This window comes from Ranitomeya imitator, chromosome 3, assembly GCF_032444005.1.
Source record: "Ranitomeya imitator isolate aRanImi1 chromosome 3, aRanImi1.pri, whole genome shotgun sequence".
Taxonomy (NCBI): domain Eukaryota; kingdom Metazoa; phylum Chordata; class Amphibia; order Anura; family Dendrobatidae; genus Ranitomeya; species Ranitomeya imitator.
In genome coordinates this window covers 582,034,000-582,047,876 of record NC_091284.1, presented here as the reverse complement: position 1 = coordinate 582,047,876, position 13,877 = coordinate 582,034,000, and the positions used below count along the sequence as shown (strand labels likewise).

General features: G+C 39.9%; 1 protein-coding gene across 1 annotated transcript; it reads left to right on the top strand.

The window, feature by feature from the left end:
• The first annotated feature begins 2,385 nt into the window (after nt 1-2,385).
• On the top strand, nt 2,386-8,230 carry LOC138671693 (heparan-sulfate 6-O-sulfotransferase 3-like). The gene is made up of 2 exons (XM_069759852.1): nt 2,386-2,501; nt 7,002-8,230. The coding sequence occupies exons 1-2, from the start codon at nt 2,386-2,388 to the stop codon at nt 7,708-7,710; spliced, it is 825 nt and encodes a 274-aa protein (XP_069615953.1). The 3' UTR covers nt 7,711-8,230.
• The last annotated feature ends 5,647 nt before the right edge of the window (nt 8,231-13,877 follow it).

The following is a 13,877-nucleotide window of genomic DNA, read 5'->3' as shown; positions in this document are numbered from 1 at the left end:
CTTCATGTTTGCTTTATTACAGTCTTTAAAATGGTCACCTTTATATTAACCCACTGAAATTGGCAGCGATTGTTCAAGTTTTTTCTTTTTTCCAGGTGCCTTTTTTACGTTAAAAAAAATATAGAACATTAAACTGATGAAAAAGAGTTCCACCATAGCATTTAGAAATTGAATTGAACTTGTAATAGACTATTGCTGACAGGTTATAAAACTCATTTTATAGGGTTACATTTAATTGCATAATGTGAAGCAAGTCTTTACAAAATTATTGTCCCTAGGAAAATGCTATGGGTATTATATATTAACCCCTTAGTAACAGAGCCAAATTTAAAAAATCTGACCAGTATCACTTTATGTGGTAATAAATCTGGAAAGCTTTGACAAACTCCAGTGATTTTTAAATTGTTTTTTTTTTCGGGACACATTAAACTTTATGATAATGGTAAATTTAGGCTGATATGTTTTGTGTTTATTTATAAAAAAAAATATCAGAAGTTTGACAAAAATGTAAAAAAATTAGCAAGTTTCACATTTTGAATGCTTTAAATCATCACCATTTGCAAAATGTTATTTTATTTTGTTAGCATTTTAGGAAGTTTAAAAATGTAGTAGTAATTTTCATTTTTTCATGGAAATTTACAAACATTTTTTTTAGGGTCTTGTCCAGGTCTGAAGTGACTTTGGGAGCCCTATATATTGGAAAACCCCCAAAAGTGATATAAATTAAAAATAGCACCCCCTAAAATACTGAAAACTGCTGTCAGATAGTTTATTAACCCTTCAGATGCTTTCAGGAATTAATACAAAGTGGCATGATAGGAATGAAAAAGTGTATTTTTACCACCTAAGGCTACGTTCACACTAGCGTTGCGCCGCCCTGCGTCGGCGACGCAACGCGCGACGCACGAAAAAACGCGCGCAAAAACGCGCGTGTTTTGCGACGCGTGCGTCGTTTTTTGACCAAAATCAGATGCACAGAAAATGCAACTTGTTGCATTTTCTTGCATCCGACGCTAGCGTCGGAAACGACGCAAGTGTCGAAAAACGCCACCCTAAAAACGCACGCGTCCCCTATGTTAAACATAGGGGCGCGTCGCCGCTGCGTCGCCGCTGCGTCGCCGGCGCAACAGCAACGCACATTGGCGGAACGCCAATGTGAACGTAGCCTAACTGTCACTAACTTCTGAACAGGTCGCTATAGCTAACAGACTCTAAGGCCGCCATTTGGCTGTGAATTGCCGTGGCAAACATCAGGACAACACAATCAGGATCTCAGGGTGCCGATGGGGATAAAGAGGGAGCCTCCACACTCTTTTAACCATTTATATGATATATTCATTATTGACAGCAGCATCCAAGGGGTTAAACAGATATGGACGGTGCTGACACTGATCGTGGCTGATGCAGCAAGTTGTCAGCTATAGTGGACAGCCGACAGCTGCTGGATTGTCCCCTGTATGGGGATGCTAGTCTCTTATATCTCAGGTCAGTTAAAAGACATATTGATGGTCATTAAGGGGTAAAAAAGATACAAAGATTTATTGTCCATGCCCATAGCAGCCAATTATTGATTGTGTTTAACTTTTTATTTATAGCATGGTGATCAGTCATTTAAAGGGAATCTGACATCAGGTTTTTGCTACATCATCTGAGAGCAGCCTGATGTAGGCAAAGAGACTCTGAATTCAATGATGTACAGTTGTGCTCAAAAATTTACATACCCCTGCAGAATTTTTGCTTTCTTGGCCTTTTTTTTGGTTAGTGGTTGGGTGAAGCCGTTTATTACCAAACTACTGTGCTTTCTCTTTTTAAATCATAATGACGACCCAAAATATCCAAATGACCCTTATCAAAGGTTCACATACCCTGGTGATTTTGACCTGATAACATGCACAGAAGTTGACACAAATGGGTTTGAATGGCTACTAAAGGTAACATCCTCACCTGTGACCTGTTTGCTTGTAATCAGTGTGTGTGGATAAAAGCTGAGTGAGTTTCTCAGATCTAGACAGACATGCAGCTTTCATCCAGCCACTGACATTTCTAGATTTTGAGTCATGGGGAAAGCAAAAGATTTGTCAATTGATCTGCGGGGAAAGGTAGTTGAACTGCATATAACAGGAAGGGGATGCAAAAAGATATCCAAGGAATTGATAATGCCAGTCAGCAGCATTCAAGCTGTGATTAACAAATGGAAAATCAGGGGCTCTGTGAAAACCACAACCACGGTCCGGTAGACCAACAAAAATTTTGTCCACAACTGCTAGAAAATTGCTTGAGATGCAAAGAAAAACCCACAAATAACATCAGCTGAAATACAGGACTCTCTGAAAACTAGCGGTGTGGCTGTTTCAAGATGCACAAAAAGGAGGCACGTGAAGAAAAATGGGCTGCACGGTCGAGTTGCCAGAAGAAAGTCATTACGGCGCAAATGCCACAAAGTATCTTGCCTACAATGCACAAAACAGCACAGAGACACGCCTCAAAACTTCTGGAACAAGGTAATGTGGAGTGTTGAGACTAAAATTTAACTTTTAGGCAACAACCATAAATATTACTTTTGGAGAGAGGTCAATAAGGCCTATGATGAAAGGAACACCATTCCTACTGTAAAGCACGGAGGTGCTTCGCTGATGTTTTGGGGTTATGTGAGCTACAAAGTGTCACGGACGTTGTTTATGGAACCACTGTGCCATGAACCATTGAAAGCCTGGAGGGGCTTGACTAAGTGGTTAGACTTGGCTCCCGATGAACACCATTTGCCACTCCAGGACAGACTAATGGGTGCACAGCAGCTGGACCCAGAAGGACAGACTGGATGGTGCAGCAGGCAGAGCTTGCAAAAGAGTGCAGTTGACCAAGTTCATATCCGTGTGCAGCAGTTTGTGTCAGAGTGCAGCTGATAGAGTTTGTGTCAGAGTGCAGCAGACAGGTTCTGCATCAGAGTGCAGCAAGCAGGATTTGCACTAGACTGGAGCAGGCAGGATTTGCATCAGAGTGCAGCAGACAGAATTTGCAATTAGAGTGCAGCAGGCAGGATTTGCATCAGAGTGCAACAGGCAGGATTTGCATTAGAGTGCAGCAACAGGATTTGCACTAGCGTGCAACAAACAGGACATGCACTGGTATGCAACCTTGCACAACATAGACTATAAACAGGAAGATTGCTCAGGCATCTCCCCAGTAGGATATATACATAATGTCCCACAGCCATTGGCTGGAGAGGAAATAGCAAGTGCACGAGCTGACCCTTTAAGAAGGCAGGAGCGCATGCGAGCGTGCCCTAAGGACATGGCTAGAGATTCGGCTGGAAGCATGCAGAGCATGTGGAAGGGAACAACTGTCTGTAGCATGGGTGACAGAAGAGACATGCCGAAGACTCTGCCTGTCAGAGCAGTGATCCAGCATGGTGTTAACAAAAAGGCACAGGAAACTTGGTCAAAGTTGAAGGAAAGACGAATGCAGCACGTTATCAGCAAATGCTGGAAGGAAATTTGCACTCATCAGTCCAGAAGTTGTTCATGAGACGATTCAAAACACAAGGCCAAGTCAACCTGTCATTGGCTACAGCAGAACAAAGTGAAGGTTCTGCAGTTGCCATCTCAGCCTCCTGACCTCAATATCATTGAGCCACTCTGGGGAGATCTCAAGGGCGCAGTTCATGCAAGACAGCCCAGGAATTTACAGAAACTGGAGGCTTTTTGCCAAAAAAGATTGGTCAGCTTTACCATCTGAGACAATAAAGAACCTGATCCACAACTACCACAAAAGACTTTAAGCTGTCATTGATGTTAGAAGTGGCAATACAACGTTATAAAGAAATGGGGTATGCAAACTTTTGATCAGGGTCATTTGGATGTTTTGGGTTGTCATTATGATTTAAAAAAGAAAAAGCACAGTAGTTTGACAATAAATGGCTTCACTCAACCATTAACCATGAGTGGAGTAAAAGTTTTGGTGTTATCATTCATATTTTCTGAAAAAAGGCCAAGAACGGAAAAATTCTGAAGGGGTATGTAAACTTTTGAGCACAACTGTATCACTTAGATGACTGGGTGCAGCATTTCTGACATGGAGTTTTTAGATTCAGTATGAAGCAGAGCTGAGAACGCTAACCATGCCCGTAACAGGCGCTGTCTGCACATTGTCTGTGGAATGTGAGTTGCTTAATGCTTATCTTTGGAGGGGTGGAGGGGCAGAGTAGGACTAGCAGTCATGTGCACATCAGATCTGGCAATGATAATGTATTAGTGATAAAACCTTCAGTGTAAGTAAGCAATAGCACACAGCTTGATATCATCTCTTGCTATCCTCAGATTACAAACATCTGCTGACAGTTTCCCTTTAAGTTTGGATCAAAGTTGTTAGCGATGGCTTACCAACTAAAAGAGAAAGCTAAAATCCTTTTCACACTTTTTCAGTGCCTATTTTTTCCTATAACTTCATTGATGATGTACTCGAACCTCTGTAATTTACATACAACTGTTTTAGAGGAAATGTATCACAGTGCATCTGGGCAAATTAATGGAAATTCATGTGCAACAAAGACAGCAAAAGTTCTCCATAGCGGATGTTAACATCTCTGACTTAAAATTACCTACATTGCAGGAAAGACCCTCCATGATATTTTTAACCCAGTATACACTATACATTTGTCATGAGCGCTTGGTAATAAGAATTTTACAACTTATATATACATCATGCTGATGGAATAAATGGTGCTTGGCTCTTGCTGAAATCTGGGCTGGTCAAAAGTGAATGAAGCAGAAAAGTGGTCAGACAGAGAACAGAGGCTCCCTTTGACAGACCATCATCACCCGCTATCGTCCGCAGGTGTGCTGTTTCATTATTATGGTAGCCAGCCACTATAGGGACCCAGGGTAGCCAACTTGACTTTTTTTTTTTTGGAAACCTTATCAAAAAATTAGACAAGTAATATTTTTTACGGACAGATTGGAAATCCATAAAAAATCATTATGATTCTAAGTGATCCATGTCTACAGTCTATAATTCTGATAAAAAGACATCCACTGTATTCACTGTAAAATGATGAGAATTACAGTCAAAATAATATGTAGAAATTTCTTCAGCTTCAACAAAAAATAAAATGCCTAAAATAATTTTTCTGGACAGGGCAAAAAAGTGCCCTATTTTCATGAACTGTCCAGGAATTTCTGACCGGTTAAGGTACCTTCACACTGGACGATATCGCTAGCGATCCGTGATGTTGCAGCGTCCTGGCTAGCGATATCGTCCAGTGTGACACGCAGCAGCGATCAGGCCACTGCTGTGATATCGCTGGTCGGGGCAGAAAGGCCAGGACTTTATTTCGTCGCTGGCTCTCCCGCTGACATCGCTGAATCGGCGTGTGTGACGCCGATTCAGCGATGTCTTCGCTGGTAACCAGGGTAAACATCGGGTTACTAAACGCAGGGCAGCGCTTAGTAACCCGATGTTTACCCTGGTTACCATCGTTAAAGTAAAAAAAACAAACACTACATACTTACCTACCGCTGTCTGTCCCCGGCGCTGTGCTTCTCTGCTCTGGCTGTGAGCGCTAGGCAGCCGGAAAGCAGAGCGGTGACGTCACCGCTCTGCTTTCCGGCCACTGTGCTCACAGTCAGAGCAGAGAAGTAACCTGATGTTTACCCTGGTTACCGGCATCGTTGGTCGCTGGAGAGCTGTCTGTGTGACAGCTCTCCAGCGACCAAACATCGACGCTGCAGCGATCCGGATCGTTGTCAGTATCGCTGCAGCATCGCTTAGTGTGACGGTACCTTTAGTAACCCTGTAGTGGCTCCCATGGTTGCCATCTTAGTCCTCCTATTAAACCTTGGCAGAGGTAAGGTCTAATAAAGTACCTCTTAATGTGTTAATGAATTATCAAGCTCATCAAACTTTAAAGTTGCATTCCTATCTCCAAGATTCTATCCCAATGTGTAGTAGGTGTAATAATAATAATAATATTAGCAAATACCTCCATTTAGAAATGTAGTATAGTGCCTCTGATTTGCTATTTCACTTACCCCATGTGCAGGGCATTGTAGTAGCTTAGGTACCATGGTTATGATCGCTAACAGCTAACTAACCATCACTATAAGATTGGTAATTACCATGGATAACCTACTGCAATGGTCTACATGGGGTAAGCAACATAGCGAATCAGAACTATCTACATTTCTAATTGGAGTTATTTTCTGAGATTATTATTATTATTATTGCACCCACTACATATTGGGATATGAACTTAGAGATGGGAATACCACTTAAAGGCACTTATGAAGTAAAAAAAAATTAAAAGATGGTAAAAGTATATACAATGTTATAAAAATGGCATGATCAACCTCGGCTAAATTCAAATTAGGAACTTGGAACTCCTGTTTTTCTAGCTTGTGGGTAGGTGATACGTTGTTATTGTGGGACAACTCCTTAACCATTTCAAATCACACAATATAAAAAGGACACACTGGTCAATAATATTTTTTTCCCTTTGCAGCATCAAGAGGCACCTTCTGTAACTTCTACAATCCAAACACATAAAGGTTCACCCAATGGTTTGACTACAGTTTTAATATAATGATATTTGGTAATATCTCATTTTGCCATATACGGTACATCAAACCAGATACATATCAACTCTGAGAAATTTTTGTTAATGTCTTTCAATACTGCTATTTACGCTTATGCACCTTTATAACAATAATTTTTAATAAATGGATAAAAGGCCCAGGATAATATAATTTCTTGCAAGACCTTAATTTCTAATAATAATCAGATAACACATTTTACACTTTCCACTTGCAAAGTCCATATTGAAAAATAAACTGTCATTTGCCACAGCTTTAATGTAAATTGTTCTATACATTATACTTGGTTAGAAAAATTACCTTCTTCCAGAGTGAATGTTTGCAATTGTTATAATATTGTGTATCAAGTTGAACACAAACTTAATACGCTTTATGATCTGTCATTTGTATAATATTTCTATGTTGCTTTTTTAGGAACTTCTATTATATCACGATGCTGAGGGATCCAGTATCTCGCTACTTGAGTGAATGGAAGCATGTCCAGAGAGGAGCAACTTGGAAGGCTTCACTCCATGTCTGTGATGGACGAAGTCCAACACCAGATGAATTGCCCACGTGTTATCTTGGGGATGACTGGTCTGGAGTCACATTACAGGAGTTCATGGACTGTAACTACAACCTGGCCAATAATCGCCAGGTCCGAATGCTTGCTGACCTTAGTCTAGTTGGGTGTTATAACTTAACTTTTATGAATGAAAGTGAAAGGAATGATATTCTTCTACAGAGTGCCAAGAATAACCTTAAAAACATGGCTTTTTATGGCTTGACTGAGTTTCAAAGAAAAACACAATATTTATTTGAGAGAACATTTAATCTCAAGTTTATTTCTCCATTTACCCAATTCAACACTACCAGAGCCTCAAATGTGGACATTGATGAGTGGTCACGTGAACGTATTAAAGAACTTAACTATTTAGACGTGCAGTTATATGAATATGCCAAGGACCTTTTTTTACAACGCTTCCAGTATACCAGACAACAAGAACATCAGAGAAAAAGAGAGAAGAGAAAGGAAGAAAGGAGACTTCTTAGGGAACATAAAGCCCACCTATTTCACAAGGAAGAAAGACCAACAGACATTTCTACTACTGAAGACTATAATAGTCAGGTAGCAAGATGGTGACATTCTCAAGTTTTTATTTCAAAATTAATAGTAGAAAACCCTAGATAAATTTGTTATAAATAATTTTTAAATCTTTTGAAGTTGAACTTTTAAAAGGGGAAAATATGTAAAAACATTTACTTTGTCAGGAAGTGGTGGAAAATTTCTACGACTATATCCTGAATGAGTTGCACTTATCGTCAGTTTATTTGTTTTATGGAATGTCACCATTCAAAATAAGAATTATTCTTTGGACTTTTGCAATTTCTAATTTTGTGACAAGGTCTTATTGTCATCTCTCATTAATGTTTTTCAGACATCAAATGTCTACATGAAACACACAAGTAGAATTGTGGAAATGTCAAATGGACTTCAGTGTGCTTTTCAAATGTTTGCTTGTTTCCTTTCTTTGCAGTAGATGAAACTCTACATTTTTCAATGTATACAATTCAAACTGTTTTTAGATGGTGTGATACGATGAAAACCGATGTTGTGTTACAATAAAGGAAAACATATGAACAATAAAAAATATTTACAGTAATTATGATTAAGCCCATTAACTGCCACTTTCTACAGAAGATATATTGCTCCCAAAGTATCACATGAAAAATGCAGTATAAGGCTGTGTGCACACGGTATGGATTTTTTGATTTTTTTTCGTGTTTTTCACTATAAAAATGTGATAAAACCGTGAAAAAAAAAGCATCCATTAAGCATCCTATTAATAGAATGCGAACCGCAATTTTTGTGCACATGTTCGCGGACAAAAACGCATCGCGGTAAAAAATGCAGCATGTTCATTAATTTTGTGGATTTTTTGTAGATTTCCTGCTATTTAATGCATTGGGAAGATCTGGAAAAAACCGTGAAAAATCCACACAAAAAACGTGAAAAAAACACATGCGGATTTCCTGCAGAAAAAGTGCAGTTTTGTTCAGGAAATTTATGCAAAGAATACTGACGTGTGCACATAGCCTTAAAGGTTTGTAATTACTAAAGAAAAATGCAAAAAAATTCAGCAAATGTGATTCATGGTCTCTAATGTGGGGTTTTTGATGCCACAAAATGAAATTTTAATTATATACAGTACAGACCAAAAGTTTGGACACACCTTCTCATTTAAAGATTTTTCTGTATTTTCATGACTGTGAAAATTGTAAATTCACACTGAAGGCATCAAAACTATGAAATAACATATGTAGAATTATATACTTAACAAAAAAGTGTGAAACAACTGAAATTATGTCTTATATTCTAGGTTCTTCAAAGTAGCTACCTTTTGCTTTGAAGACTGCTTTGCACACTCTTGGCATTCTCTTGATGAGCTTCAAGAGGTAGTCACCGGGAATGGTCTTCCAACAATCTTGAAGGATTTCCCAGAGATGCTTAGCACTTGTTGGCCCTTTTGCCTTCACTCTGCGGTCCAGCTCACCCCAAACCATCTCGATTGGGTTCAGGTCTGGTGACTGTGGAGGTCAGGTTATCTGGCGTAGCACCCCATCACTCTCCTTCTTGGTCAAATAGCCCTTACACAGCCTGGAGGTGTGTTTGGGTTCATTGTCCTGTTGAAATTTTAAATGATGGTTCAACTAAACGCAAACCGGATGGAATAGCATGCCGCTGCAAGATGCTGTGGTAGCCATGCTGGTTCAGTATGCCTTCAATTTTGAATAAATCCCCAACAGTGTCACCAGCAAAGCACCCCAACACCATCACACCTCCTCCTCCATGCTTCACGGTGGGAACCAAGCATGTAGAGTCCATCCGTTCCCCTTTTCTGCGTCGCACAAAGACATGGTGGTTGGAACCAAAGATCTCAAATTTGGACTCATCAGACCAAAGCACAGATTTCCACTGGTCTAATGTCCATTCCTTGTGTTCTTTAGCCCAAACAAGTCTCTTCTGCTTGTTGCCTGTCCTTAGCAGTGGTTTCCTAGCAGCTATTTTACCATGAAGGCCTGCTGCGCAAAGTCTCCTCTTAACAGCTGTTGTAGAGATGTATCTGCTGCTAGATCTCTGTGTGGCATTGACCTGGTCTCAAATCTGAGCTGCTGTTAACCTACGATTTCTGAGACTGGTGACTCGGATAAACTTATCCTCAGAAGCAGAGGTGACTCTTGGTCTTCTTTTCCTTGGGCGGTCCTCGTGTGAGCCAGTTTCTTTGTAGCACTTCATGGTTTTTGAAACTGCACTTGGGGACACTTTCAAAGTTTTCCCAATTTTTTGGACTGACTGACCTTCATTTCTTAAAGCAATGATGGCCACTCGTTTTTCTTTACTTAGCTGCTTTTTTCTTGCCATAATACAAATTCTAACAGTCTATTCAGTAGGACTATCAGCTGTGTATCCACCAGACTTCCGCTCAACACAACTAATGGTCCCAACCCCATTTATAAGGCAAGAAATCCCACTTATTAAACCTGACAGGGCACACCTGTGAAGTGAAAGCCATTCCAGGTGACTACCTCTTGAAGCTCATCAAGAGAATGCCAAGAGTGTGCAAAGCAGTCATCAAAGCAAAAGGTGGCTACTTTGAAGAACCTAGAATATAAGACATATTTTCAGTTGTTTCACACTTTTTTGTAAAGTATATAATTCCACATGTGTTAATTCATAGTTTTGATGCATTCAGTGTGAATTTACAATTTTCATAGTCATGAAAATACAGAAAAATCTTTAAATGAGAAGGTGTGTCCAAACTTTTGGTCTGTACTGTATATTGGTTTATTTTTTTTTTATCACTATCTTCATCTCATTGCTCATGAATTATTATTATTATTTATTATTATTATAGCGCCATTTGTTCCAGAGTGCTTTACATGTGAGAAGGGGAATACATAATAAAAAAACCAAGTACAATAATCTTAATCAATACAAGTCACGACTGGTACATGAGGAGAGAGGACCCTGCCCGCGAAGGCTCACAATCTACAAGGGATGGGTGAGAATACAGTAGGTGAGGGTAGAGCTGGTTGTGCAGCGGTTTAGTCTATCAGTGGTTACTGCAGGTTGTAGTCTTGTCAGAAGAGGTAGGTCTTCAGGTTCTTTTTGAAGGTTTCCACGGTAGGTGAGAGTTTGATTTGTTGGGGTAGCGAGTTCCAGAGTATGGAGGATGCGCGGGAGAAATCTTGTATGCGACTGTGGGAAGAGGAGATAAGAGGGGAATATAGAAGAAGATCTTGTGAGGATAGGAGGCTGCGTGCAGATAAGTACTGGGAGACGAGGTCACAGATGTATGGAGGAGGCAGGTTGTGGATGGCTTTGTATACCATGGTTAAGGTATTGAACTGCAGTCTTTGGGTTTTATTAGTTGGGCAGCAGAGTTTAGAATAGATTGGAGGGGTGTGAGAGTGTTAGAGGGGAGGCCACAGAGCAGGAGGTTGCAGTAGTCAAGGCGGGAGATGATGAGGGCATGGACTAGGGTTTTTTGCAGATTCTTGATGGAGGAATGTACGGATTTGGGAAATATTTTTGAGTTGAAGTCGGCAGGAAGTGGAAAGGGTTTGGATATGTGGTTTGAAGGAGAAATCAGTGTCAAGGATTACACCGAGGCAGCGAGCTTGTGGGACTGGGGAGAGTGGGCATCCATTTACTTTAATGGATAGGTCTGTTGGGGAGTCAAGTGAGATGGGGAAAGATGATGAATTCTGTTTTGTCCATATTAAGTTTTAGAAATCTAGCGGAGTAAAGGATGAAATAGCAGACAGACATTGTGGGATTCTGGTTAGTGGGGCGGTGGTTATATCTGGTCCAGTGATGTAGATCTGTGTGTTGTCGGCATAGAGATGATACTGAAAGCTGTGAAATTCTATGAGCTGTCCCAGGCCGAAGGTGTAAATGGAGAAGAGCAGGGGCACTAGGACTGAACCTTGCAGGACTCCGACAGATAGGGGGCGAGGTGAGGACGTGGTGTGTGAGTGGGAGACGCTGAATGTCCAGTCTGTTAGGTATGACAAGATCCAGGATAGGACCAAGACTGTGTTGCCAAGAGATTAGAGATTCTGTAAAAATAGGGAATGGTCCACAGTGTCAAAGGCAGAGGACAGGTCCAGGAGGAGAAGGACAGAGTAGTGTCGCTTGGCTTTGGCAGTTAATAGGTCATTGATGACCTTAGTTAGGGCAGTTTCAGTGGAGTGGTGTGACCGGCAGCCAGATTGTAAGTGGTCGAAGAGGGAGCAAGAAGAGAGGTTGGAGGACAGTTCAAGATGCACATTCTGTTCCAGTAGTTTTGTATGTAATGTATATTGGAGAAGTGATATAGGGGGATAGCAGGATACAGAGGATGGGTCAAGAGAGGGCTTTTAGAGGATAGGTGTCATTGAGGCATGTTTAAAGCTTGAGGGGAAGACATCAGTTGTTAGTGATAGGTTGAAGATATGGGTTAAGGTTGGGATGAAGACTGTGGTGAGGTTTGGGATGAAGTGCGATGGGATCGGGTCAAGTGCACAGGTGAATTAGAGAATGAATTAGAGAATGAATTAGAGAACAACAGAATTGTTGATTATGCAGAATATGTATACAACCTACAAAGTTGTTAGCAAGCCAATCAGCCAGCATAAGGACAAATAATAAAGAAATGGTGATCATAGCCAGAATACAAATCCTGCAAATATGACCACTTGTATGAAAAAAAATAGCTTTTATTAAGTCATAATAAACCACACATAAAGGATAAAATATGGTGATATCATCACAGAATTTTGCAAAGAATGTAAAATATAACACCTGATAAACAGAAGACAATTAGAAAAAAGTACAGCAAAATATAACCAAAATATTACTGTTATCGTTATGGTATAAATAGCTACAGGGAGTGATCAAAGGAACCCCATAACACATATATATGTAACATGATCAGATCACAAAGGTGTTTAGATGGAGGTAAAAAAAAAGTCACAATCTAAATAGAATATACATAGTGCTAGACAGTAAAAACAGACATTTTATAATAATTATAAGATCCCTTAAATACCAAAAATAAGAAAAACCTTAGTCCCATCTGTGCATCATAAATATTATGATATTATCATGAGTCTACTGTATCAATAGTGCATAGTATGTATTACCTTGAAATGCCCGACACGCATCTCGCTGTGGCTTTTTCAAGGGACAGTGTGAAATGAGGACATAGCAGAAGTTTATATACTGTTCAAGGCAGGTATAATGGTAGGCATCTGGTACTATATTTATGAGTGATCATGGATTCATAGGTTGGATCAGCCTAATTGGTTAAGATAACCTACAGACAGGTCTGTCCATTAATAGTAATGGTGAACCATCATAGATACTAAAAACTAACAATCACAGATATGGCGTGCCTTGTTTGCGCCATCTGTGTTATTCCAGGGCGAGCCCAATCTTTTGGTTAGCTTTTTAGTATCTTTGATAGTTCACCATTACTATTGGTAAAAACTAGGCATCCGTGTGTTCAAAAGTTGATATACTATATATAAAAAATAATGGTGGTTAGTAATACAGACAATACATATTATGCACTATGGATACAGTAGACCTATGATAACATCAAAATATTTATGATACATAGATAGTGTTCTGTTTGATGAATCCTGTCATAAATCACACTCTGTGAGTATCTCCAGGCTCTTTATTCACATCATGTCTCAACCTCCATTACATGAATTCCGAGTACAACAACATCCAACAAGTTCCAAACAAAGAATATAGAACACACATAAAAGTAGTGAGACCCCTAGAGGCCACATGAACATATAACATATTGCTACATCCTTTCTCTTTTAACTAGAGGAACAATAAAAGATACTAAACTAATCTATACTATGACAAAGTTAGAAATTAACCTAGTACGTCCAGTTAGATATAATCTTTGAGGTGCGCTGGCTTTTTGCTAATTCTGCCAGCTCTGGTAATATAAGATGTGTCACTTTCTACATCTGGTACATCTGGTAGTTCTTCTGATATTGTCTGTCTCTGGCCAGAGTCCTCACCCTGATGGTCAGCTGTCACTGTTGGTGCCTGACTTGTACTTGCTGCCTCATTGTCTTGGGTGTCTGGATACTGTTCAAAAGGCCATGAATCATCTCTTTCTTGCGTTTTCCTCAAATATCTTCGATTCCTCCTTAGTCTTCTTCCGTCGTCTGTTAGAATTTCGTAAGACCGCGGTCCCAGTTTCTGGACAACCTTTGCCTTTTGCCAGTGTTTGTCAAATG

What these genes read in the sequence shown, in the direction of transcription:
- LOC138671693 (XM_069759852.1), top strand. Translation starts at nt 2,386, where the DNA reads ATGGGCTGCACGGTCGAGTTGCCAGAAGAAAGTCATTACGGCGCAAAT. An exon ending in CTCAAAACTTCTGGAACAAG is followed by an intron (nt 2,502 to 7,001) that starts GTAATGTGGAGT and finishes TTGCTTTTTTAG; the next exon opens with GAACTTCTATTATATCACGA.